The sequence below is a fragment of the Thamnophis elegans genome, chromosome Z, assembly GCF_009769535.1.
Source record: "Thamnophis elegans isolate rThaEle1 chromosome Z, rThaEle1.pri, whole genome shotgun sequence".
NCBI lineage: Eukaryota > Metazoa > Chordata > Lepidosauria > Squamata > Colubridae > Thamnophis > Thamnophis elegans.
Window position 1 is genome coordinate 120,614,428 of NC_045558.1, and position 27,728 is coordinate 120,642,155.

Consider the following 27,728-nt stretch of genomic DNA (forward strand, 5'->3'; position numbering starts at 1 on the left):
ATATATTAAATCTTGGTATATTTTATGATGAAGGACGTTTAAACAATTATAGTCAAATGAAAATGGAGGCATGATGATGGTAATATGTATAAATATATCTGAATTAAAATACTTGAGTTAATATGAATTATGTTTGATGACTGTGGAAGAGATGCACAAAAGCCTTTTTGTAACCAACTGATACACTTTCTACAGTATGTAAAGAAGGAAAAATTTATGTGTTGTGTTTGTTTTGAAAATAAAAAATAAAAAAAAATATTTAAAAAAATTCAAGATAAGGAGAGTGCTGGCCACAAATAATTTCCAAGGGGCAGGGGACATTTTCCACTAACTCTCTGATTCACTGTCACTGTCACTGTCACTGTCACTCTCATCGTCATCGTTGTCATCCTCCTCTTCCTCCTCCTTAGATATATGACGATAATAAAATAAACTGTAAGGAAAAAAGGGGGATAACACTGTGGGAAATGAAGCAGAACACAGAAGCAGATTTCCAATTTTTAAGCTTTGATAAATTCCACCAACAATCTCTTCTTTTTTTTTTACTGATGAGGCCCTTACACACACCAGTTTTGGAGAATGCAACGAAAAATTCTATGATATGCCTTTAATTCATCTGCCATACTGGCTGGGCCTAGTGGGCCTTATTATTAATTTGCCCAAATTATTATGCGCATCTTTCAATAATGGGATGGGGGTGGGAGGGACACAGTCTCCTCCCTAAACCAGATTGCATGTCCTGGGTATAAGCACAAAATATTTGTTGCCTTTGGGGAAAAATCTACAGGTAGGTCTCAACTTATAATTAGAACCAAAATTTTGGTCGTAAGTCCTTGTTATAAGTTGAAAAATCCACAGGACCAGACCTGATTTGTTTTTATGGTGGTCGCTACTCAAATCATGTAGTCATTAGTCTGAGTAACACAATTTAAGCAAATCCATTCTCTCACGTGTGCTTTTTGCTAGAAATGTTTAAAATGCCACAAATCTCAGTTACATGACTATGGATGTTGCAACCAGATATAAATGCAAACTGTTGCTAAGTGCCAGAAATACAGTCACAGGACAATGAGGGTGACATTTTACAATGACCAGAAGTGCTTTATGGGCCATAAAACACTCTTTTCAAAGCTGTTGTAACAGTCAAACCATTGTTAAAAGGTCCATGAGTTATAGTCCCACTTTAGGCACAAAGCCAACTGGGTGACCTTGGGCCACTCACCTTGTCTCAGCCCTAGGAAGGAGGCAATGGCAAACCAAACAAAGATGATAAGGGGTCTTGAGGGTAAACTATCTGATCAGCAATTGAGGGAATTACGTACCATATTTTTTGGAGTATAAGACGCACTAGAGTATAAGACGCACCAAGGTTTTGAAGAGGCAATTTAAAAAAAAGTAGGTGGGTAACATACAGGGATAGAGAGGGAGAGAAAAAGAGAGAAATTCAGTAGGTAGGTAAGGAGAGAGAGTGAGTAGTTAGGTAGGTAGATAAAGGGATAGAGAGAAAAATAGAAATACAGGAGGGAGGGAGGGAGGGAGGGGGAGAGTGTGTGTGTTGGTTGGTTGGTTGGTTGGTAGGTAGGTAGGTAGGTAGAGGGATAGAGAAAGAAATAGAACAAGAGAGAGAGATATAGAGAAAATTATAGTAGATAGGGAGACAGAGGGTAGGTTGGTAGGTAGATAAAAGGATAAAGAGAGAGAAATACAGTAAATAGTAGAGAGAGAGAGTAGGTAGGTAGGTAAATAGAGGGGGGAGAAAGAAATACAGTAGGGAGGGAGGGAGAGAGAGAGTAGGTAGATAAGTAGATGTTTCCAGGTGTATTTCTCCATGTGCTGGAGAAGGAAATTGCTGACAATCGGCAGCACCTAAGTTTTTGTTTCTGCTGGCACAGCACTTGATCAATCTAATTCTCATCGATCAGTTAAAGAGCTTTCCAAAAGGAAAAAAAGTTTTTGCACTCTGCAAACCTCCCAAAAATGGCCCGTTTTTCGCAAAAACTGCCCTGCTTTTTTAAAAAGGCATGAATAGCCTTGGGGGAAGGGCTTGTAGAGTGCTCCTGGGGGGCCAAAAACAAGCAAAATACGGCCCGTTTTTCATGAAAACAGGCTCATTTTTTGTCAAAAAAAAATTGCATGCATAGCCTTATGGAGGTTTATAGAGTGCTGCTGGGGGCTGGGGAAGGAGGCAAAAATGGGCTGTTTTTGCTCATTTCTGCCCTCCCCAGTCCCCAGGAACTCTTTGAAAGACTCCATAAAGATATGCACAGCCATTTTGGTGAAGGGGGCGGAGCTTCTGGAGGCAAAAAAATGCTGTATTCGATGTATAAGACACACCCAGATTTTCAGCCTCTCTTTTGAGGAAAAAAGGTGCGTCTTATACTCTGAAAAATACGGTATATCTAGTCCATGGGTGTCAAACTCGCCACGTCACATGACATATAAGGATGTTTTTCCCCTTCATGGAGCTGGGAGGGGCATGGCCTGTGTGTGGCCACCAGTTTGACACCCCTGGCCTAGTCTAGAAAAGGAACAGAGGTGATTATGATAGCAGTCTTTCAATATTTGAAGGGTTGTTACAGAGAAGGGGGGGATTGACCTATTCTCCCAAACACCTGAAAGCAGGACAAGAAGTAATGGGTGGAAGATTATTGGAGAGAGATTCTACCAAAAGCTAGGGAAAATTTTTCTTTCTTTTTTCCATTCAAGGTTTTTTTTTATTTTTTAATACAAATTATACATATTATAGGAACAAAGAGTTGTCTGGGTCTTTTCTTTTACATCCACTCAATTACGTAGTCCTTTTTACACCATAGTTTTGTTTTTCACTTTCAGCCAAATTATTCTCTTCCATTATTTTCCAACTTTATAGTTATTTTTTCTTAATACATAAACAACATCTTCAATTGCCCCTTCAAAGTTACACCAAATTTTCATTTCTCATTTTCTCCATTGATATATTTTGCTATAAACAACATACGCTCCCTAATTCAATTTAAGCACAGAGAGCATTTCTTTCAATTTTTTTCTACCATTAACAATATACTATCATTTCTTTATTTCTTAATTAGTTACATAACAATCTTACTACTATTCTTTTTAATCTACTAATATAACTCTTTTCGCCTTTCTTCCTCTTTTAACCATTTTCTCTTGGGCTCCCAAAAATCCCAGGTTTAATTCTTTTCCTTCTTCTCCCCCTTTCCCCTAACTTCTTCTTTTTCCTTCCCCTGCTTTTGTAGTTATTATATCTTTTCTTCAGCATATTTACTTTTATTATTCTAGTAACTTTCCCCAGGGTTTCCCCCCTTTCTCCTTCTTTCCTTACCATTTTGTGGTAGAATTGAAAATAAAATGCAGATGGAAGATCTCACTGGGATTTACAATCAGAAAGGAAAAGTAGATAAAGGGGGAGATCTCCCAAAAAAGAAACCACAAAAAGAAATAGGGAAATTTTTCTCTATCAGTGGGAACAATTCATCAGTACTTGCCCCTGGATGTTTTCGCACCTCCATCACTGGAGGTTTTCTAGAAGAGACTGGACAGCTATTTGCCTGGAATGGTATCAGGTCTCCTGCTTCCACAGAGGATTGGACTAGAAGACCTCCAAGATCCCTCCCAACTCTATTATTTCATGTTCTAACCACTTCTGAAAAACCTGCCAAGAAAACTTGCAGGAACTTGTCCAGGCAATCTCCAAGAACCAGACTCAATTGAATTGAGGGGAAAAAAGGATGCCAGAGATGAGGCAGTGGCATCTCTCACTCAGTCTTCCCACCAGCTGCTGTTCCGATGTGATAGCCTTTGAAATTGATAGTTCCAAAGTATCAATTCAGTGTCATCTACTTCCAGTTATCCCCACAAAAAGCAACCGAGGCTACTGGGTTGTAAAGTGATGAGACTCACAAAGCAACAACAATGAAGGACAGCACACCTCCTGTAATCCCGCTCACTTTCCAAGCTGTCCAATCGGCTTCGGGGGGTGGAGCTCTGGAAGAAATCCCTAGGGTGAGAGAGTTTTTCACTGTCATAGGTGCCGGTGACAATAATGAAGGTGGTAGTAGGGGAGACAGTGATGATGGCTGTAAAACCAGCGGTGGTGGGTGGGTAAACCAGGTGGTATTCTCTTTTGAAGGTAGCACTGAAAAAAGAAGACGAGAAGAGGAGAAATTTAAGAGACATCAAGGTGGGGATTAGGCGTTTGGGGGGAAATTCTGTCAAGGCTCTGAATAATGAACTCAAGCAAATCAGAACCCTGAGACTTGGCTCCTTCTCAATGCTCTTCTTTAATGAGTACATCATATCAGCACAGCTTCAATTGAAAACCAATTCTAAATCTGTCCCATGGTTTCAGTATAATTAAACTAGGAAATAACCCCATCCCCAAGTGTCACAGGTCACATTAGCCAATTGGGTTAATTGGCTCTTCAGGCACTCCTTCCCCAACCTTATCTGTTGCCAGTAGATATGACCTTGGTTCTCATGAGAAACCTCTCAGTTGTGTCTACTAAGGCATTCCAACCTCATTCCCCCACCTGGGTGGCAACTGAGGGACAGAAAAATGGCTGTGCCAGGTTCGGTTCGAAGTTGCATTTAGAAGAGAAGGCATTCTATCTCTTTAAACTTCAGCCCCTGGCCAACTGGATAGGTCAGGGGTTGGCAACCTTAAATACTCAAAGAGCCATTTGGACCCATTTCCCACAGAAAAGAAAACACCGGGAGCCACAAAACCCTTCTGAGTGACAGTGACAGGGAGCCGCAGCAGAGGGATGTAAGAGCCACATGTGGCTCTAGAGCTGCAGGTCCTGACACGACCACCCGCCCCCGGGTTAGAAGAATGGCTTGAAAACTGACATAAAGCAACCTACTTTAAAGGAAAACATATCTGATATTCAAAAGACAGATGGACGGACTCCACCCAAGAAGAGAAATGCTCTCTTCATTATCACAAGATTGAAAAGGAGTCTCAGGGCCCCAGGGGTATTATTATTATTTTTTACATTGCAATACTTGTAAAAAAAAAAAAAAGAGCAGGGATTTAATCACATGGTTGAGCTGACCATCTAAACCTTTTTAACCTCCTCCCTGCAGATACACCTGAGGTCAACTATAGCAGCCTCTGCACAAACTATGTAGAGATGTCTTGGTTTCCCCCCCTTCAGAACTCTTAATGAAAGGCAAGGAAGTGAAGATTTAATCAGCCATTAAAAACCACTTCCCTGCAGCCCAAACTTTGATTTTACAGACTAAAGTTACAAGCTTACATCTGTGCCAGAAGGCAGGTAAGCAAGCAACCTGCTCAGGTGTTCTGCATCCAGGCTATCTCAATTGCATCTTCCCACTGCCCCGTGGATTTATTTTCACTGGAGAGAGGAATAGTGTTACAGCCTTTCCTCTATATGACTGTCACAGTTTCTCCACCTCTAGTAAAAATTAAGAAAGAGCATCTCTTATGGGTGGTCACTGTATGTGCCCACAGTCCACTTACAATCTGTCCTCCTCACAAATGCTCCAAAGAATTTCACAGGAGGTATAAAAACAATGACCATTAAATGGTAGCAGAATTACAGATCTTAGTCCAGTGTTTCTCAACCTTGGCAACTTGAAGATGACTGGACTTCAATTCCCAGAATTCCCCAGCCAGCGAATGCCAAGGTTGAGAAACACTGTCTTAGTGTCTCTTATTGACATCTAGTGGCTACCTCAATTTTTGCAGCCTAAGAATCATACCCCTAAAGTGAGCACCATCCCCATGTTATAGAAATGTGTTGGCGAACCTTTTCGGCAACGAGTGCCAAAATGAGAGAGCATGTGCATGCATGCTAGAAACCAGAAGAGCAGCTGCCCGGTGTGCATCTGCGTGCCAGGAAGATGATTTTCTGGTTTCCAGTGCATGCATGTGCACCGGCCAGCTGGTCTTCACATGAAACTGGAAGACCAGGTGGCTAGTACCCATACATGCACTGGAAACCAGAAGAGCATCTTCCTGACACGTGCATGTGCACTGGGCAACTGCTCTTCCAGTTTCTGCCGCTCCCATCCATGTGAACAATACCTGGCCGGTGCACTGGAACCTGGAAGAGCAATGGGCAAGAGCTGCCCAGAGAGATGGCTCTGCGTACCTCTTCCAGCACACGTGCCACAGGTTCTCCATCACGGTTATAGAATGAGTCTCACTAAAGTTTGCAGAAAATCCTTCTAATTAATCATGACAGAGTTCATCCAAGCCCATATGTAGGAATATTACAAATAGTCCCCATTTAATGACTGTTCAATGATCATTCAAAATTATAACAATGCTGAACAAAGGGGCTTATGACCTATACTTGAAATTATGGGCATTGCAGAGTCCTCGCAGTCAGGTGATAAAGATTCGGTATTTGGCAGTCTACCTTTTCATGCAACAAACCTCAGGTGTGCTGAAACTGCCCCTTCCCACCTCTCCTCCTTCCTATCTCAGCTGCCCAGCCCACCAGTGCATTGCAAGCTGGAAGGCACTGAAGGCCCAGGCCTATTCCCCATCCCACTACACCCAGCACGCCTCACCATGGTTACAAGGCCCAGCAGCATATTTATGTTCACATTTCTCTACAGTTGCTGACAGGAGTACCCAGCCAATGAGAGACATGGCCTTCTTAAAGAGGCCACTTCATGCCATTCTGCAAGCTTGCTCAATTTGGAGAAGCCGCCTTCCGAACGTTCACAAGAATGGCGCCTGGTTGGACTATGGTGCAAGATGCTAGGAAAAGTATCTTCCTGCCCTCCCAGATGTTTCTGTTTGCTAACCTTCTATGCTTCCTAGGCTCAAAGCCAGCGAATGCAATTGGAAGGCTCCCTCTTTGGGGAAGAAGGTCCTCCGAATCACAATATTGAGCTTCTGAGGATGTTTTCCAGTCCTGATTTCACTGCACTCACCCACAACTTTAAAGTCAAGCTCGCTGTATTGATAGCCATTTGTGTCTACCATTTCACATCGGTATCTGCCTGCATCTTTCATATTGGCTTCTTTCTTGGTCAGAAAGGAATCTGCCCCACTGGCCATCAGCTGCTCCTTGTTATTCACCATCTGAGAAAAAGATGATCACATTATTTCTGTATCTACTTACCGTATTTTTCGGAGTATAAGACGCACCTTTCCCCCTCTAAAAGAGGGCTAAAATTTGGATGCATCTTATACACCAAATGTAGCCCCACCCACCCACTGGCCCCCACCCTTTGCCTCTGCCTCCTAGCAATTTATCTCCTTGCAGCAAACGGAGAAAATGGGGCTTACGGAGACGGCAATAGGCAATATGGGGGAGCTCATAGGGGGGGTCGTGTGTGGGCATGCTTCACCCATAATGCAATGTGCGACCCCCAGTGTGCATGCGTGCAAGACAGACGCTCTCCCGCCGCCCCCAGAGGCCCTCCGGAGGCTTCAGGGACCTCCGGAGGACTAAAAAGGACCCTAGGTTTCCAAACTTCCTGTTTGCCCATAGGGCCGTTTTTTTGCACTCTGGCGGTTTCAGGGAAGCTCCTGAAGCCTCCGGAGGGCATTCGTGGTGGGAGCTCTTTTTGCCTCCCCAGGCTCCTATAAAGCCTCTGGAGCCTGGGGAGGGCGAAAAATGGCTTTAAAAAAAGGCTGAACTCAGCTGGCCAGTGCGCACATGCGCATTGGCCAGCTGACAGGGCAACGCCTTGCGTGCCCTGACAAATGACAGGTGGCACACGTGCCATAGGTTCGCCATCCCGGGACTATGGCAATCTTTGAAGCCTGAAACAGCCCACGCTTAAATTGAAATTGAAAGTGAAACTTGCTGTTTGCTGCAAGGAGGCAAATTGCTGGAGACAGAGGCAGATTTTTTCTTCTTTTAATCAGGCTAAACTGAAACAGGCTCTTTGCTGCAAGGAGGTAAGTCAATAACTATAAATGCCTATAGAATGTTCAAATTACTACTTATTTTTAAAAAAACTGTTTTATTATTGTTCTAGATCAGTGGTTCACAAAGTGGGCGGTACCACCCCCCTGGGGGACGGTGGGATGTCTTAGGGGGGCGCTAAGAGGCAAGGGGGCAGCAGAGGGGTGTTTAGAGGCAAGGGTGGTGGCAGGGGAGACCAGAGGGGTGCTAAGAGGGTGAGGAAAAAAAGATTATATATTGTGTTGGCTACAGAGAGCGTCACCCCTAGCTTGGTAGCTTCCCCTTAGCTAATTCTCAGATGGAAAGGAGAAAATGGCCAAGCAGAAAATGGACTGTTTAAAGCCCATCAGCGCGGGCAGGACAAAATTACCCAAACAAACCTGGAAATAGCTGCGGGTTTCCCTTTAAGCAATGTCACCACCCTCCCCTCCAATCACTGCCTTTCTCCCAGGAGTGGGGCACATGCCACTTCAATCACCCAGCCCCCAACACTGCCAGTGTCTTAACCAACGGGCTTGACTTGTGAAAAAAAAAATTTTTTTAATGGTTGGTGGGTGAGGAGATCGTGCACGGTGTTGTTAGGGGGGAAAAAACCCACCAATCGAATTCTAGTTGAGCTTGCGAGAAAGTTCTTTGCCACTGGTTTAAAAAACGGTCACATATTTTGTGCAATCCTTTTCCTTTGCATGGAGACACAACTGGATTAAAGTAACTGGGGGGAGGGGGTGATGAGCAGAAGTCTCTTAAATATTTTTTTATATTTAGATCACCAAATCTTAAAGACTATCAGATGGTTTGGAAGGGGTTAATATAAGGTGACCAGACGTCCCGCTTTTGGCGGGACACACCCGCTTTCCAATGCATTTTCCCGCGTCCCGCCCGCCTTTTTAAAAGGCACGCTTTTTTTGGCGCTCGCAGCTCCCGCCCATCAGCTGCTAGCTTGCTGGGCTGGCTCATCGTTCTGTTCTCTATCCTACCAGATGAGCCAGCCCAGCAAGCTAGCAGCTGATGGGCGGGAGCTGCGAGCGCCAAAAAAAGCGTGCTTTTAGCCTTTTACCTACTACCTACAAATTTAAGCCAGCCCAGCCTGCCGCTCACTGATTGGATTGGCCTGGACTCCAGCCAATCAGTGAGCTGGCTGGGATGGGAAATTTTCAGCACGCTTGCGCGTCTCCATTTCCTTTCGACAAAAGACGAAAGAGGTTGCAGCTGCGCTGACTGGTGAGTAATCTAATTCTAATCGAATTTTCCGCTCGCCGCGGCAGGAGGAGAGGGTGGGGGCAGCTGCAGCTGCCCGCGGCAGAGAAGTTCCACGCGGTTCAGAGGCTCCCGCCGCCCGGCAGAAGCCCCTGAACCGCGTGCGGGCGGCTGCCCCCTCCTCCTCCCTGTCCTCCTGCGGCCGCGAGGAGTAGTCCGTTCGTGCAGAAATTGCCCGCCCCGGCTGAGTGAATTGGGATCGCCTGCGGCCGTGAGGAGTTCTCGCGGCCGCAGGCGATCCCAATTGAATTCACTCAGCCGGGGCGGGCAATTTCTGCACGAACTGAGTATTCCTCGTGGCCGCAGGCGATCCCAATTCACTCAGCCGGGGCGGGCAATTCGTGCAGAAATTGCCCGACCTGGCTGAGTGAATTGGGATCGCCTGCGGCCGCAAGGAATACTCCGTTTGTGCAGGAGTCCTCGCGGCCGCAGGCGATCCCAATTGAATTCACTCTGTGCGGGCGGCTCTGCTGCCCCCTCCTCCTCCCTCTCCTGCGGCCGCGAGGAGTAGTCTGTTTGTGCAGGAGTCCTCGCGGCCGCAGGCGATCCCAATTGAATTCACTCTGTGCGGGCGGCTCGGCTGCCCCCTCCTCCTCCCTCTCCTCCTGCGGCCGCGAGGAGTAGTCCGTTCGTGCAGAAATTGCCCGCCCCGGCTGAGTGAATTGGGATCGCCTGCGGCCGCGAGGAGTCCATTTGTGCAGGGGTCCTCGCGGCCGCAGGCGATCCCAATTGAATTCACTCAGCCGGGGCGGGCAATTCGTGCAGAAATTGCCCGCCCTGGCTGAGTGAATTGGGATCGCCTGCGGCCGCGAGGAATACTCCATTCGTGCAGGAGTCCTCGCGGCCGCAGGCGATCCCAATTGAATTCACTCTGTGCCGGCGGCTCGGCTGCCCCCTCCTCCTCCCTCTCCTGCAGCCACGAGGAGTAGTCCGTTCGTGCAGGAGTCCTCGCGGCCGCAGGTGATCCCAATTGAATTCACTCTGTGCGGGCGGCTCGGCTGCCCCCTCCTCCTCCCTCTCCTGCGGCCGCGAGGAGTAGTCCGTTCGTGCAGAAATTGCCCGCCCCGGCTGAGTGAATTGGGATCGCCTGCGGCCGCGAGGAATCCATTTGTGCAGGGGTCCTCGCGGCCGCAGGCGATCCCAATTGAATTCACTCTGTGCGGGCGGCAGCCGCTGCGCCCACGAAGAGCTGCCTCTTATTTCTATCCAAAATAAATTGAAACAAGCCATTTTAAAAATTTCTATGCACAATACTTTGAAATGGACTCAGGAGTCATGATTGACACTGAGTGAATTTGCACTTTTAATAATCAGGAAGATACAATGGCATTGAAAAAAGTGACTGATGACCATTTTTCACACTTAGCGACCATTTTCACACTTAGCGACCGTTGTGGCATCCTCATGGTTACGTGATCAAAATGTTGATGTTTGGCAACAGATTCGTATTTCTGATGGTCGCTAAGTGAGGAGTCTCGAGGAGGGGGAAAACATTTAGTGACCAAAGTTACAATGGCATTGAAAAAAGTGACTGATGACCATTTTTCACACTTAGCAACCGTTGCGACCATTTTTCACACTTAGCGACCGTTGCAGCATCCTCATGGTCACGTGATCAAAATTTTGTTTGGCAACAGATTCGTATTTATGCTGGTTTCAGTGTCCTGGGGTGACCTTTTGACAAAAAAAATTTTTTTTAATCACGCCCCCCCCCCCCCCCCGGTCAAGGGTGTCCCTCTTTTCCAATCTGAAAATCTGGTCACCTTAGGTTAATAGCAAAGCTAGTGTTGATATTGTGGAAATTAATGAAACTGAAAATTACAATGATGTTGTTGCAGGGATGTGATTATCCAGCTAAAGTTGTTTCTCTGACATGCTAAGACTTAGATGTCTGAGTGATAGCAGGATCTTTTTTTGATGGAAATTCCAGATTGGGTGATAAATCCATTTTCAGATACTGAGGAAGATGGGGTAGTGGGGGAACAACTCATAGAGCTGCAAAATGACATTGAGCTGAAGCCAAAGTTTAAGAAATCGTGCCAAGAGTTTTGGTTACAGAAATAAATTTCTGATTGCTATCCTGCACTATGGACAGTGGTTAAGAAGCTCCTTGTTGCATTTCCAACATCATATTTGGTGGAACGTGGATTCAGTGTGGTCATCGAACTTCTCTCTAAGCAAAGAAATCAACTCCAGATTACTGAACGTGGTGATTTAAGACTCCTGCTAAGTGACTTAAAACCAGACATTGGGAAACTGGTATCGCTTCATCAAGCCCATCCATCACATTAAGAATTTACTGAACAGTGAAGTAGTTACTAAATTTTACTGAATTTACTAAGTTACTAGTTACTAAGGTTCTTGATAAATGACTATCAGACTTTGAAAACCTGGTATCACTGGATTATGTTCAACAATTTTGTTGAATTAACATTAACTAAAAAGGTTTTTAAATTGGATTTTGAATAAATGTGCAATTAATTGTTACAGTTTTGAATTTTACTGTTACTACCTTCTTTCATGCAAACTGCCGAGTCACATGACCCACCAAGCCACGCCCACCAAGCCACACCCACAGAACCAGTAGTAAAAAAATTGAATTCCACCACTAGGTGGGGGGCACTGAGGATCAGTTTGCAGCACCAAGGGGGCGGTGGACTGAAAAAGTTTGGGAACCACAGTTCTAGACAACTTAGCAAAATAAAAAAATAAAATAAATGCTTGATCTGAAGATGCCCAGTGTTACTGTATCTTCTTTTAAATGGCAGAAAATAATGTATACTTCCAGAAAGCCACATCAATTTTAACAGCATCTGTACAAGTATAGTCTGAAATGTAACACTACAAACAGTGTATATCTTAAATACTGTTTGTTGGGAGGCAGAGGGAGATTTTTTTTCTCTTGTTTTCTTCCCCAAAATCCAAGTGTGCCTTATACTTCAGAGCGTCTTATACTCCGAAAAATACAGTAACAAAGTTGTTACCATCCAGGATTAAAGAATGGGCGGCAGTACAAGCCCTCCACCGAAGACTAGGATCATTCAATGGCACTACTAAAGTTTGGAAAATCAAACTCAAGAGTTAAGGAGACAAAATCAGTGGTGGGATTCAGCTAGTTTGCCCCTATCCAGGAGAACCGGCGGTTAACTTTCTAAGCAGTTTTCGGAGAACCGGCTGTTAACTTTCTAAACAGTTCGGAGAACCGGTTGTCAACTTTTCAAGCAGTTCGGAGAACCGGTTGTTGGAGGAAATCTTTTTTTTTTTCATTTTATAGGGCTAATCCTGTAAGGAAGGCAGGGAGGAAACATTCTAGTGTTGTTTCTTTATTTCCCTGCTTACAGAAACTACCTCTTCGGTTAACCCTTATTACATTGTGACAACTAAGGTGAAGCGCCCATCTACGTGAGTGATGTTGAGTTGGCCACACCCACCCAGTCACGTGACCACACTGAGCCACGCCTACCCAGCTGGTCATTAGGGCAGAGAACCGGTTGTTAAATCATTTGAATCCCACCACTGGAAAGGGGATAAGGAAATAGGTTTGTGTCAGACAAACTGCTTTGTGGGAGACAATACTTACCCTGTAGAACTTGTATATCTTAACTCCATGGCTTGCCTTATGCCATTTCAGAGCACAATCCAAAATCAAATCTTCATCCATTTCCACTTGAACTTTCCGTTCTGCAAAAATCAGCATGTTATAATTCTACTGTCAGGCCATGCCAACAGCTGCTAACTTAAATTATATTAGGCTTTCTTGGTGGGTTACCCTGCCTGAAGTGATGGGAGCAAGCAAAGAGGACCCTTTGAGTTATGTTTTTAGTAGCAAGACTCATATTTGATTAATGTTTCTAGTCCTTTGAAATAACAAGCAAGGATGTGAAATTCTGAGAAGGACCCAGCCAAACTGGCCGGAGACAAGAATTGCCCAAAGAGTTGACATTTAATAATCCAAAAACTCATTATAATGTAAAAACCTCACCTATTGAATATGTAATTGGTCATTAACAAATCATGCTAAGAATATTATGGGATGCTATGAATTGACATGTATAGCTATTGAGCATGCTTGATGACTCAAATTATGCTAACCAATGGAAGAACCAAAATGTTTGAACTGTATATAAAGTAATAGTCTATCCTTTTAAGAGGCCTTTCACCTTATATCGTCTTCTATAAGAGATATTAGTCTACCTTTCCAGCTTGGATCCTATTTTTGGCAAAGGCACAGCAGGCTAAGAACCTCGCCATTGTTTACAGCTAACGAAAGTTTTGTGGGCCAGCAATTTAGACTGGATTCTTTACCTCTCTGTCCAACCAGGCTTTGTTTATCTTCTAATCCAGCTCCAAACTACATGAGCCGATTTGGGGTTCTGCTCTATCGACACTTACCTCCACAGTTGGGCTTCTTGCTACAGGTCTGCTGAGTTTTAATACATGAGCCGCAACTGATAAACGTATAAATCATACGACCTGCAGAATAGGAATTAAATGAGAAGAGGACCAGAAGAGAGAAGCTAATGTACTGCATGCAAAGCAGAAGAAAACCAGGAGAGTAGACATGCCAGTCCTATGATTCTATGATCTTGCTGGCAAAAGACAAAAACCACAGAACTCTGATGAGTAGGCATAGTTTGTCCAGAAAAGCCTTGGTCACACTACTCAGTTCTAGATACAGATGAATCTGGTCTCAGTTCCTCTTATTTTTTTGCTAAAAGACCATTTGCAACTCAAAAACTCTGTGCAAAAAGACGTATGGCAAGGAATACATAGTGACATAGAAGTGCATTATATTATGGGCAAAATTGCTTGCCTGCCAAAATGTACAGAAAAATAATCACTCAGAATCATTCAGAAACCTTTTTTTAAAAATCTGACATACATACTGGGCAAAACAAAGTCAGTTCAAGAATATGAAAAAATGGCACAGCAAAATTTAACCTGAAATGGTATAGTGGCAGGATAGTGAACTATAGGCATGTGTGCCCAAAGTGGCACACGAAGCCATGTTGCCTGGCACGCACAGCCTTGCCTGTTTGTCTCCTGGATTTCTGGCATGCATGCATGTGCAACGATCAACTGTCCTTCATGTGCGCAGCAACCAGCTGAAAACTGGCATGTGTACACGCGCCAATCAGCTGGTTGTGGGGTGTGCAGGCGTGCCAGAATGCAGAGGTTCAGCTTTTCTGGAGTGCATGCTGTGCATGCATGGCAGTGCTGAAAACCGATGTGCGCATGCAGCTGATCGTCGGGCGTGCATGCACACTAGAACCTGGAAGTTTGGCTTTTCCAGAGCACAGGCCTGATGAGTTCATGGATGCAATGTTTCTGCACAATCTTTTTGGCACTCGGCACTTGGTGCCGAAAAGGTTTGCCATCACTGGTATAGGGCTTCCTGCCTGAGCAGGGGGATTGGGCTAAAAGACCTCCAAGGTCCCTTCCAACTCTGTAATTCTGTTATTTAGTGTGATAGATTTGCTTTCTCCAATGGAGACAAAAAATGCCATTTGTAGTGGGTGACACTGACTAAGATGCACCAGAATTCTGACTTATAATTGAAACTAGACAACCTGTGACTCCTTGGGTCATTGTTTCGGAGATACTTCCTTACCAGATTCCTCAATGCTTTCAGTAAATGGCAAAGCTTCTAATGTACTTGAAGAGTTCTTAAGAATTCAGGAACAAATTCAGAGATATATCTTCCTTGAAAGCGGTCAACTATACAGCACAGTCAAGCGTCATAAGCTGGCCACAGGAAATGTTTTGTGACATTGTGTACAGTGTTATGTCACAGAATATTTTGTCATAATTTTTATATTATAAAGTATTTTATAACATTTGCCAAATTTCAATTTCATGGGAATTATGGGGCCCTGATTTTGAACACATCCTGTAAGTTAGTACATTTGAAATACCTCAGATGAAAACTTGTTGCCCAATGATGCATCATTTTGCCCAGTTAAACATATATGAAAGTATTAATAACACATAAACTGGACATGAAACTAATCCTTCCTTCCCTTTCTTCCTCCCTCCCTCCCTCCTTTCCTCTTGAAACAGTTCTAATTATGTTAAGGACTAAATATAGAATAAGACTTGTGAGGAGGAGGGAACAACAGGCGAATATGACTCCTAACCTTGATCAGTTGTAGAAAACCACACATCTCCAAAACAACCCAACATTCATTTTAACTAATCTGATACTCACCACATTCATTGCTGCAATAGACTACAAACCAAAAGGAGAAGCAAAGAAGGGCATTAATAACAGACGGTTTATTTCCTCCAGCCCCAATCTCCTACCTAGCGATTTTGAACGAGTAGTAGTTGAAGTTGACATTCTGACATCAGTTTGAGCAAGCAGTGACTGAGCAAGCAAAGAACCAAGCTCAATTTCAGTTGACAGTATTAAATGATTCCGTTACAGATCAGTCAGAGGGAGAGAGGGAAGCAGCCGAGAACGGTTCCTTTGATGCTAGAGACCTATGGCTCTTCTGCTGTCTGTAACTGCCACTAAATGAAGCATTCGTTTTCAGACTGCTCTCTGCCTCCCTCCCACCCACACCCCAGTTGTCATTTTGGACAAAACACAGTTCTACTTCATGGAAGTGGCAAAAGAGAAAACCAGCCTACCAGAATGGGCAAATTTGCAGCATCCAGCAATAAAGAAAACATCATTTATTTATTTTAATTTTATTTATTTATTTCGGTTTGTCAAGCATGTATGAAAAAACAAATATAAGTATGAATATAACATATCAACATATAAGTATAAGCAGGTATGTGTATGTATGTGTGTGTGTGTGTGTGTGTGTGTGTGTGTGTGTGTGTATATATATATATATAAGATTTTTACAACCCCTGGTAAGCCCCAATTATGGGAGGAAGCTAACTGCTTCCATCATCTGTCTATCGGCTCATCACAAGAGTCCATCACGACAGAAACCCAATATTTTTTTACTGTTGCCTTTGTTATATTTGTGTTTTTTTGTTTGTGCTGATATCAGCACAAACAAAAACACACACACACACACACACACACACACACACACACATATATATATATATATATATATATATATATATACACATACATACATACATACACACACACACACACACACACACATAAGAAATGAGTATAAATAGATGGGAATAGAAGGACGGGGACAGTAGCAGAGGTGGGTTCCTACCAGTTCAGTCCAGTTCGGCCGAGTAGGTAGTAACTCGGCCCAAACCACTTCTATCAGCGGCGCCATAGGTGTTGCCATCTTGTTTTTTACTTCTGCGCATGCACATATAGCACTCATCAAGCAAGTGCCCAAAGCACACACATGTGCCCAAAGCGCATCCCTGAGCAAACCGGCAGTAAAAGGAACGGAACCCACCCCTGGACAGTAGGCACGCTGGTGGGCTTATGCACGCCCCTTACAGAGTTCTTAGGAATGCGGTGAGGTCCACGGTGGACAGTTTAAGGTTAAAGTTTGGGGGGTTTGAAGATGTAACAACAGAGTCGGGTTGTGCATTCCAGGCATTGACCACTCTGTTGCTGGTCATATTTTCTGCAATCAGATTTGGGGTGATTTATCTTGAGTTTGTATCTATTGTTTGCCCATGTATTATTGCGGTTGAAGCTGAATTATGGGGAACCATTGATTATGTTGATGGCAAAACAGAGATTCGCACCTGGTTGTTTAAACTTAGAACTACATCTTCCTTTTTTTTTTTTCCTTTTTAGAAGTAAATAGAACTTACGTTTTGCAACTGGTGGCATGACCTCACGAAAATAAGTCATCAGTTTCTGGAGGCTCCACATCATTTCATTGAAAAGCTGCTCACCTGTTGAAAAGAAAGAAAATACTAAGAAGGTGTTACGGAAAATTTGTGACCTGGCTGGGCCACGGGACCCAGCTTGTTGGTGAAAGCACTGGCGCATCCCATGAACCAAATTTAAATTCAGGGCAATCCAAGAAAAGGCTTACAGGTCTTGCGACCACAGCTGAGCTCAAAATTTCCATTGCTGATGTGTCAGTTGTTAAGTGAGTAGCATCTCATTCTATGACCTTTTTTGCCACAGTTGTTAATGAATCATGCAGTCATTAAGCACATCTGTCTTCCCCCTTTCACTTTGCTTGTTGGAAGCTGGCTGGGAAGGTTACAAATGGTCATCATATGACCCAGGATAATGCAACTGTCATAAATACATGCCAGTTACCAAGCACCTGAATTTTGATCACATGAATGTGGGAATACTGCAATGGTGGTAAGTGTGAAAACCAGTCATAAATCATTTTTTCAATGCTGTTGTAACTTCGAATGGTCACTAAATGAACGGTTGTAAGTCGAGGACTGCTTAAGAAAAAAAACCTATTGTCTGCGATGTGGGAAAGGACTCACAGCTTCTACCATCTTCATGTATCTCCCACAGCTTTATTTTCTTATATATTTGTGGGAAGGAAGTCAACCTCCCCCATTATGTCAACTTTTCTCGGTTTTCTACCTGACTTCCAAAGAACAATAAGACAGAAGACTAAATCCAATTTGACACCTACGCTGAAACTGACAAAGCAAGTTTTAATACAGAGGAAATTGGTGAAAGGCACCAACGTAATCAAATAAGAACATCACCTCAAAGTACGGTATTAAATGTTCCCCATGCTGTACCTAGATTTCCTCACAAAATCCCTTCACTCCAGAGGTCACCATCTTGATTCAGAAAAGATTAAAGATCCTCAACTCCGCAGGCACCAACCTGCATTTTCTTTCCACCTGACTAAGTGTATTTACACACTTTCTAGAAACAATACAAGGACTTCTTCTACAGTCTGCAGAGATCTTCTATGGCAGGGGTGTCAAACTCACAGCCCGCAGGGCACCCGGTTTAGCAAGGAGGGGGGGAGAGTTGTGATACATTACGTGACGACATGCTGTTGCGAGTTTGACACCCCTGTTCTACAGTCTGTGGAGATCTAAATATGTCTGTTAAGATTAGTAAACCCAATCATAATGATTCATTAGAGTATCCAGTTATTGAGCCTAGGATTAAAGGATCATTAATATCCTCAGCCTCCTCACCTCCCAACATAGAGCAATTTTTCTCTACAGGGACATTGTATGTTGTCCACGAATCAACAAACATGAATTTGTTGATTCATGAGAGCAAATTCTCTGCTAGGTTTACTCCAGTTTCCACTGGCTCTGTTGTAAACATAGTTTATAATCACCAGTCATGAGATGGCTTCACTAAGTAAAGGTAAAGGTTTCCCGTGCTAGTCGTTACCAACTGTAGGGGGTGGTGCTCATGTCCGTTTCAAAGCCAAAGTGCCAGTGCTGTCCGAAGATGTCTCCATGGTCATGTGGCCAGCGTGACTAAATGCTGAAGGCGCACGGAACGCTGTTTCCTTCCCACTAAAGGTGGTTCCTATTTTTTCTACTTGCATTTTTACATGCTTTTGAATTGCTAGGTTGGAAGAAGCTGGGACAAGTAGCATTTTTTTTTAGCATTTTATTATGCATTTATAGGCCGCCCTTTTCCCTGAGGGGACTCAGGGCGGCTTACAATAAAAGGGGAAGGGGAGTGTAGGACAAATACAAAAAGAAATGTGAGCAAAAATAAATTAAACACTAAAACACAACATTCACTCGACATTCGGGAGGGGCTAAAATAAAGACTTATCCCCAGGCCTGACGGGCTAGCCAGATCTTGAGGGCTGTGCGGAAGGCCTGGACAGTGGTGAGGGTGCGGATCTCCACGGGGAGATTGTTCCATAGCGTCGGAGCCGCAACAGAGAAGGCTCTCCTCCGAGTAGTCGCCAGTCGGCACTGACTGGCGGATGGAATACGGAGGAGGCCAGCTCTATGCGATCTGATGGGATGCAGGGAGGTAATTGGCAGAAGGCGGTCTCTCAGATAGCCAGATCCACTACCATGGAGCGCTTTATAGGTGGTGAGTAGGACCTTGAAATGCACCCGGAGATCAACAGGTAGCCAGCGCAGCTCACGGAGGATCGGTGTTATGTGGGCGAACCGTGGTGCGCCCACGATCACTCGCGCAGCCGCATTCTGGACTAGCTGAAGTCTCCGGGTGCTCTTCAAGGGCAGCCCCATGTAGAGCATGTTGCAGTATTCCAGCCTAGAGATCACAAGGGCTCGAGTGACTGTTGTGAGGGCCTCCTGATTCAGGTAGGGCCGCAACTGGCGCACCAGGCGAACCTGGGCAAATGCCCCCCTGGTCACAGCTGAAAGATGGTGGTCGAAACTCAGCTGTGGGTCCAGGAGGACTCCCAAGTTGCAGACCCTGTCTGAGGGGTATAAATTTTGTCCCCCCAGCCTGAGTGATGGTACGTTGGCCAAATTTTTGGGAGGAAAACACAACAGCCACTCGGTCTTGTCTGGGTTGAGTATCAGCTTGTTTGCTCTCATCCAGTCTTTAACGGCCTCAAGACCCCGGTTCATCACGTCCACCGCTTCATTGAGTTGGCACGGGGTGGACAGATACAACTGTGTATCATCCGCGTATTGATGGTATTTTATCCCGTGCCTCCGAATGATCTCACCCAGCGGTTTCATGTATATGTTAAATAGTAGGGGGGATAAGACCGAACCCTGCGGCACCCCATAAGTTAGGGGCCTCGGGGACGATCTCTGCCCCCCCACCAACACCGACTGCGACCTGTCCGAGAGGTAGGAGGAGAACCACTGCAAAACAGTGCCGCCCACCCCCACCTCCTGCAGTCGTCGCAGAAGGATACCATGGTCGATGGTATCGAAAACCGCTGAGAGGTCAAGGAAAACCAGGATGGAAGCGCGGCCTCCATCCCTAGCTCTCCAGAGATCATCGGTCAATGCGACCAAAGCGGTTTCTGTGCTGTAACCGGGCCTGAAGCCGGACTGGAAGGGGTCTAGATAGTTGGCTTCCTCCAAGGTACGCTGAAGCTGGAAGGCCACCACCTTCTCAACAACCTTCCCCACAAAGGGGAGGTTGGAGACTGGACGGTAGTTATTAAGGACAGCTGGATCCAAAGACGGTTTCTTCAGGAGGGGTCTCACCACCGCTGCCTTAAGCACGGTGGGGAAGTGCCCCTCCCGAAGAGAGGAGGTAACAACCGCCTGGATCCAGCCTCGTGTCACCTCACTGCTGTTGGCAACCAGCCAGGAGGGACACGGGTCCAGTATACAGGTGGAGGCACTCACAGCTCGCATAGCCTTGTCCACATCCCCAGAGGCAACTTCCTGAAACTCAACCCAGAGATGGTTTGCCAAGTCTTCCCCTGTGTCTCGGCTGGATCTGCTGGAGTGGAGTCCAGGTTCGATCGAAACCGGGCAACTTTGTCCGCCAAGAACTGGACATACTCCTCAGCCTTACCCTGTAAGGGGTCCCCCGTCTCCCTCCTATTTAGGAGGGAGCGGGTTATCCTAAACAGGGCGGCTGGGCGGGACTCGGCGGACACTACCAAGGAGGCGATATGTGTTCTTTTTGCTGTTCTTAAAGTCCGAATATACTCCTTGGTGCATGCTGTTAAAAGTGCCCGTTTCGACTCGGACCTATCGGACCTCCACGAGTGCTCTAGGCGTCTCCTCCGGCGCTTTATCTCCCGGAGCTCCTCGGTGAACCAAGGAGGCCTCCGGGGGCCGCTGACCCGGAGGGGCCGTAGTGGCACAATCTGGTCTAGAGACCCCGAAGCTGCCGAGTGCCAGGCAGCGACAAGGGTCTCCGCCGAACTGTGGGCGAGGGTATCAGGAATAACCCCAAGCTCCGTCTGGAACCTAACAGGGTCCATAAGTCGCCTGGGGCGGAACCACCTGGTCGGTTCCTCCTCCCTACGGTGGGGGTTTGGCCTCCGGAAGTCTGGCCTCAGTAGGCAGTGGTCTGACCACGACAGGGGTATGATCTCATTACCCCTCAGACCAAGATCATAACTCCACTGCTCCGAGAGGAATACGAGGTCAAGTGTGTGACCTGCTGAGTGGGTTGGGCCTCGAATTATCTGAGTCAAGCCCATGGCTGTCATGGAAGCCATGAACTCCTGCGCTCCATCAGAGCGTTCACCGAGCGAAGGCAGGTTGAAGTCCCCCAGAACCATAAGTCTAGGGAACTCAACTGCTAGCTCGGCTACTGACTCGAGGAGCGAGGGGAGGGCTGCTGCAACGCAGTTGGGAGGCAGGTATGTAAGCAGCAGACCCACTTGACCCTTGAGGTCCAACTTCACCAGTAGGGACTCACACCCGACAAGCTCCGGAGCAGGGATCCTACGAGGTACTAAAGACTCCCGGACTACAATAGCCACACCGCCACCCCTTCCCTGGGCTCTCGGCTGATGCAGCACCTGAAATCCGACTGGGCACATCTCAACGAGGGGGACTCCTCCCTCCGTGCCCAGCCATGTCTCAGTAATACATGCCAGGTCTGCGCCCTCATCAGTTATCAAGTCCCGGATGAGGGGGGCCTTATGAACAACAGACCTGGCATTTAGCGACAGCAGCCTGAGACCAGGGTCCTGATTACTCGCGCCATCTGACCTTGGAGTGGGACTCCTAGGGCCGGAAGGAGGGATCTCTATGACATAGCGAGCCCTCCTTCCCCGATGATAGCCTGCCCTAAAGTCCCCGCCATATCTGCCTCTCCCTGTTATGACCGCAATGCTCCGACCCTCTCCCGTGGATGTGGTTCCCCCAACCACCCCGATGGCCCCCGCATACCCCGCCAGGTCCTCCGAATCACTCATACCCAAACTCTCACACAAGCAGTCCTCACTAGAAAAGTTAAAACACAAATACAACTATATGATAATAAAAAGTGAGATCATTCATGCCATCTCAAACAATCCCATGCACTCAACATACCGATTAAAAAGAGATATAGAAAGGTTGCGCAGGTTCAGTTCGTAATAGTCCAAAGGTGCCCTCCACCTCTCCTGAGGGGGTAGCACCTTAATGGGGGCTCCTCTAAAGAGACCAATATAGTCCAAGGAGGGGGGAGGATGGGGGACAGGGTGGATCTGGGCAGCAGCTGCAACAGAGAGAGCCAGGGGGCTAACCATGGCGAAGAAAGTCTGGTGGTTAAATTCAATTCCAGCCATCCCCTTGATGTTGTTTCCAGGTTAAGTCCTAGGGTGGGGAAAAGAATATCCATCTCTGATGGAAAAGGGTGGGGGGAGATGTTCTAGTCAATAATCACTCTCTCCCTCAATTCAGTCTCCTCGGGCAGTTTCCTCCCACACCAGTTCTCTTCTTTTGGGTACAACGTGATGTTCGTCGACGCTAGACAGCCTCCATTACCAACAATGTCGGAGGCTAACAATATGCCAGCGGCAGCGGCAATGGGAAGGAAAGTGTGTTCCAACGTCTGCGTCGCTTCCCAATTCTTCCTCAAAAACACCAGTAACAGGGGCTTGCTCCATTATGTGGAGCTAGAGATTCAAACCACTGAACTGCTGATCGACAAGCTCAGCGTCTTAGCCACTGAGTCACCATGCCCCTTTGGCTTCACTATGGAACCTTTATTTGGGGTACCATTGTCTAAAGAAGAAGGTCTTTTGGAGAGAGAGAAAATATGTGATCCTGGCTTTGCTACCTCCCTCTTTGCAATCTTTTGCTGTGGTTCTAAACCTAGTCACAGTTAGCTACTACTTGTGAGAACCATTTTAAGATGCTTAGACTAGAATTGCCTTTGAGGTGCATTTAAAAAATTGCTAATGTGGAGGGAAAGGAAGGAAAGTAAAGGAAATTAGGGAATATGAATGGGGGAAATCCTTTCTTCCCTTGGGTAAGGGAATTTCACAAAACCACCAGATGGTGCTGCGTAGTTAATTCCAAGAAAAAATATTATATTGGAATACATTACGATGGTGACTTTAGACAAAAGCAGCAAACAGGCCATGGGTGGGGGAATTGGGCAGGCAAGGCAAAACTTTATTGAGGTTTGTGGAGGATCTTGCACCTCTAACCCTGTTCTTAATGGACTGCAGTATGTCTAAATTCAAAATAATCCTGAGTGCCCTTCAAGAAGAACAAGTATTATGCATTCCTTTTATGCCCATATAGTACCATTCTTTTTAACAAGTCTCTCTACCTTCAAAGCCATTTTCCTTGATCTGGTTCAGAGAGCGTTTGAAGTAGGCAGTGAGTTTTTTTAATGTTAATTCATCTGAAAATAATGGAAAAGAGGAAGAATTGTAAGTAAAAGAAAATAGCCAGATTCCTTCCTCTCTGCTCATGCATTTGTCTTAAGAAATCTTGTTTAAATCAGTTTTCCATATATAGACCTCAATCCACAACTTCCGTTCAATATGTCCCTTTGTGAATTTCATGGCTTGCAAACATAAAAACTGTTTCCAAAACTTTTCAAACAAACATTAACCTAAACATTGCTGGATTCATTTTGAGATAGTGTGTTGTGGACCCAATATAATTTATGTCTATTGTGCAGAAAAGTCCAAATCAAGAGTTCAAAATTGTAGCCTTACATTATGTGCAAATCTCTCCAAAAATGTCCTTATGGAAATTAACGCAAAGCCTGAATTCATTAGGGAACTGATTATTAACCCTGACTTTGCTTGTCAGAAAGTGGCAAAAGGTGATCACGTAAGTTGCGGTGAGACACCGCAACTGTCAGCAATATATGCCAATTGCCACGCGTCTGCATGATCACATGGCCATGGGGATGTTGCAAAACAGTCATAAGTCACTTTTTTCAGTGCTATTGTAACTCCGAATCATACCTTGCCTATCTGTACATAAGTGTTTGCTTCATTTTGAAGAGACATAAGTTTTATCTTGCATAGGCACAAACACACATGGATATATTTTCAATTACTTTCCAATTATTTATAACCTCAAAGAAATGATATAAAAATAAACTATCAATTTGGTTTACCGGTACTGGGTTTGATAGTAACCCTGTAGTAGCACATAGTCATATAGATCAGGGGTGTCAAACTCAATTTCATTTCAGGGTGGTGTTTGACCTCGGAGGGCCGAGGGTGTGTGGGGCATAGCCATGGTGTATGGCAGGGGGTGGGCATAGTCAGGGGTGAGCATGGTCATGGTGGGCATGCACAGGACTCGTATCAGGGGCACCTATGGTGGCCAAATGCTAAGGCAGGATTTTCTTGAGACCGTCACTCACTCTCACTATAATCTCCTTCCTTTCTTCCTTCCTTCCTTCCTTCCTTCCTTCCTTCCTTCCTTCCTTCCTTCCTTTTCTTCTTTTTCCTTCCCTTTTCCTTCTCCTTTCTTCTTCTCCTCTTTCCCTATTTTTCCTTCCTTTCTCTCTTCCCATCTTCCCTTCTTTTTCTTTGTTTTTCCTCTTTCCCTTTTTCCTTTCCTGTCCCTTCTTCCATGCTCAGATACAAAAGAGAAAAATATTCTCCTTTTGTTTTGTTCAGTTTGTTTTGATAGCCCTCTGCAAACAAAACAGAGCTCAGGAAGGCCACGCGTACGCCCGCACACACACACACACCAGCTCCATTTTTGTTAGCAGAGGCTAACAAAACGGGTTGGTTCTGTTCTGTTTCCAGGTCAGCCCCACGGGCCAGATCTAAGCACCCCGCAGGCCGCATCTGGACTGCGGGCCTTGTTTGACACCCTGAGCTAGATGCTGAACCTGTGGCTGGATCCAGATCTTGTCTTACTTAAGATCCATTCAATAGGATAACTAACATCAGTTCCATACCAATGTACACACATGCAAAGAGGAATGTTATCACAACAACAATTTTTGCAAATTTCAACATCTCTCCTATGGAAGCCTAAGCATGACTAGATCTCAATTTGAACAGGGGCTTTAAGTTCAGCACATCTTTTGTTAACAGAAGCACCGGTTTTCAGTGTTAGAAATGCAATGAAAAACCATGATGCAAAATTACAATTGCTTGCATGAAATAGGGATATGATCAAAGGAAAGGAAAGGAGTCTCCAGTCTTCTCCTTTGGAGTTCTCAACTCCAAATTTGGTCTCAAAGAAGGGTTCAACTTAAAAGCTTGTATTTTTTAATCACTTCATTCATTCAGTAGGATATCTTCAGCTTGTATTCTACCTTCACTGCCAAGGCTCAAAGCAATTGTCATCAGGATTTATGTTTTTTGAGGCTTTTACTTTCACCCATCAAAGCAGCTCTGACTTTCTATTTGCCTTCTCTATTCAGTTATTTCTTTATTTATCTAGGAAACCAATAAGACCACCTCTCTTAAATACATAGTTCTGGACAGATGACAACCAGTTCACAAAAACCAATATAAAAGCCTCTACCACAGAATAGTTAAAAACAATCAATACCAAAAAAAAAAAAACCCCTTCTGAGGCAACATATAGAAAAATCACATTGAATATACATGTGTATGAAGCGTCTCTAAATCTTGGTCCACTCCAAGAAGCCACAGGGCAGGTATCTGCAACCTTAAATACTCAAAGAGCCATTTCGACCCATTTCCCACAGAAAAAACTGGAAGCCGCAAATCCTGGGTGGGCATGGCCAACTCAATGTCACTCACCCAGTCACATGACAACCCCCCCCAGCCACGCCTACATAGGTTTTGTGGCTCCCAGTGTTTTCTATGGGAAATATCTCTCTCTCTCTCTCTCTCTCTCTCTCTCTCTCTCTCTCTCTCTCTCTCTCTCTCTCCCTCCCTCCCTCCCTCCCTCCCCCTCTCTCTCCCTCCCTCTCCTTCTCCCTCCCCCCCTCTCCCCCTCCCCCTCCGTCTCCCTCTCTCTCTCCCCCCCCTCCCCCCGTCTCCCTCTCTCTCTCTCTCTCCCCCCCCCCTCTCCCCTGGTAGGGTGGAAGGAACCTCTGAACTGGTGCTGGGTGGTGGGAATTTGATGCCGGGAGGCCGATGAGCCCAGGAGCTGAAAACCAGTTGGCTGGTAAGGAGATGGGCATCACAACACCGGCAGCTCTGCAGAAAAGCAACTGACATCCAGGAGGTGAGAGCGAGCCCATGACGCCACTGTTCTTGCATGGGGCAAGTGGGGCAGGTGTCATAATGGGATCCAGGAGGAGGGGACCCGTCTTCCCCATTGTGAAGTGTGCTAAATTTTACTGTGCTGCACAGGTGCCGCGAGAGCGGCAACAGCAAATGCACCGCAACGAAGGAGGAATGCTGTTTCGCGCAAAGGCAAGTGCAGAGGTGCTTTACTCCCACACTAAGACTCCGCCCATCACCACTGCCGCGACAGGGAAACAGTTCTTTCATCCCTCTGCAGCAACAGGGCAACAGGGAACCACAGCAGAGGGATGAAAGAGACACAAGGGGCTCTGGAGCCGCAGGTTGACAACATCCAACCTCAGGGAAAGGCCAGGTCTCTGTGGCTTTCTCAAAAAATCAACAACTTCTTGGACTTCCAAATCTCAGTGGGGAGGCTTCTCCATGGGGTAAATAACATGAAAGAGAAGAAATATTGATTTCATCCAACAAGATGACACAGTTTAAGACAGGGGGTAGGGACATGCTGACTTTGTTGGGTTTGGTGGGACAAGCAGAGATAAGTAGTCCCACAAAAAACCAGAACCCATTTATAATACACTATATTGCTAAAAGTATTCGCTCACAACTGATTCTGATTATGTGGATGGGTGAGCTAATACTTTTGGCAATATAGTGTATGTCCCTATAAAAAATGACTTTTTGTCCCCACCAATTTCTCTAACTTGGTCCTGCCAATGTTTTGGGGATGAGATTGTTATAGCACAGTGTTTCTCAATCTTGGCAACTTGAAGACTAAAACATATGAAGAACGGTTGCAGGAACTGGGTATGTCTAGTTTAATGAAAACAAGGACTAGGGGAGACATGACAGCAGTGTTCCAATATCTCAGGGGCTGCCACAAAGAAGAGGGAGTCAAACCATTCTCCACCTGAGGGTAGAACAAGAAGCAATGGGTGGAAACTAATCAAGGAGAGAAGCAACTTAGAACCTGACAGTTAGAACAATTAATCAGTGGAACAGCTTGCCTCCAGAAGTTGTGAATGCCCCAACACTGGAAATCTTTAAGAATATGTTGGATAGCCATTTGTCTGAAACGGTATAGGGTTTCCTGCCTAGGCGGGGGTTGGACTAGAAGACCTCCAAGGTCCTTTCCAACTCTGCTATTGTATTGTAATGAAAAAGCGTGGACTTCAACTCCCAGAATTCCCCAGCGAGAAAAATATAAATCTTGTAAATCAATATAAGTTGGTAACGTAACCTCTTTGTTCCATATATAGGTTACTGTGTAAAATTCAAAACCTGCCCTTACGAAATGCTCACGGTGCCAGGATGTGGATTTAAGTCTGCCTAAAAAAGCTCTGATCACTCCTGAAAAATTTGGATCTTCTTGGAGAGCTACTGGAAGGAATGCATTCATACCAATTGAGCCCATGTATTTTTGTGGATCTATGGGTTGTTGCCACATCCTCTCCATGGTATTGTCCAGGAGCTGCTCCAATTTTGTTTTGAGATTAGGGTCTCTTTGAAGTTTTTTTCCCAGGTAGCTATTTTTGAACTCTTCTTGAAATGCCATGGCTTCTTTGCTACATTTTAAACAACCCTGAGATCCTGTGATGAACATGGCCAGGAGGAGCCCAAACTCTAACCAAGACAT

The 27,728-nt window shown here is 45.3% G+C and overlaps 1 protein-coding gene across 1 annotated transcript; it reads right to left on the minus strand.

The window, feature by feature from the left end:
* Positions 1–327: 327 nt before the first annotated feature.
* On the minus strand, positions 328–27,728 carry IZUMO1 (izumo sperm-egg fusion 1). The gene is made up of 9 exons (XM_032236266.1): positions 27,494–27,728; positions 23,224–23,298; positions 16,908–16,991; positions 15,361–15,381; positions 13,545–13,625; positions 12,733–12,833; positions 6,913–7,063; positions 3,904–4,138; positions 328–433 (listed from the first exon to the last, which is right to left on the minus strand). The coding sequence occupies exons 1-9, from the start codon at positions 27,726–27,728 to the stop codon at positions 328–330; spliced, it is 1,089 nt and encodes a 362-aa protein (XP_032092157.1).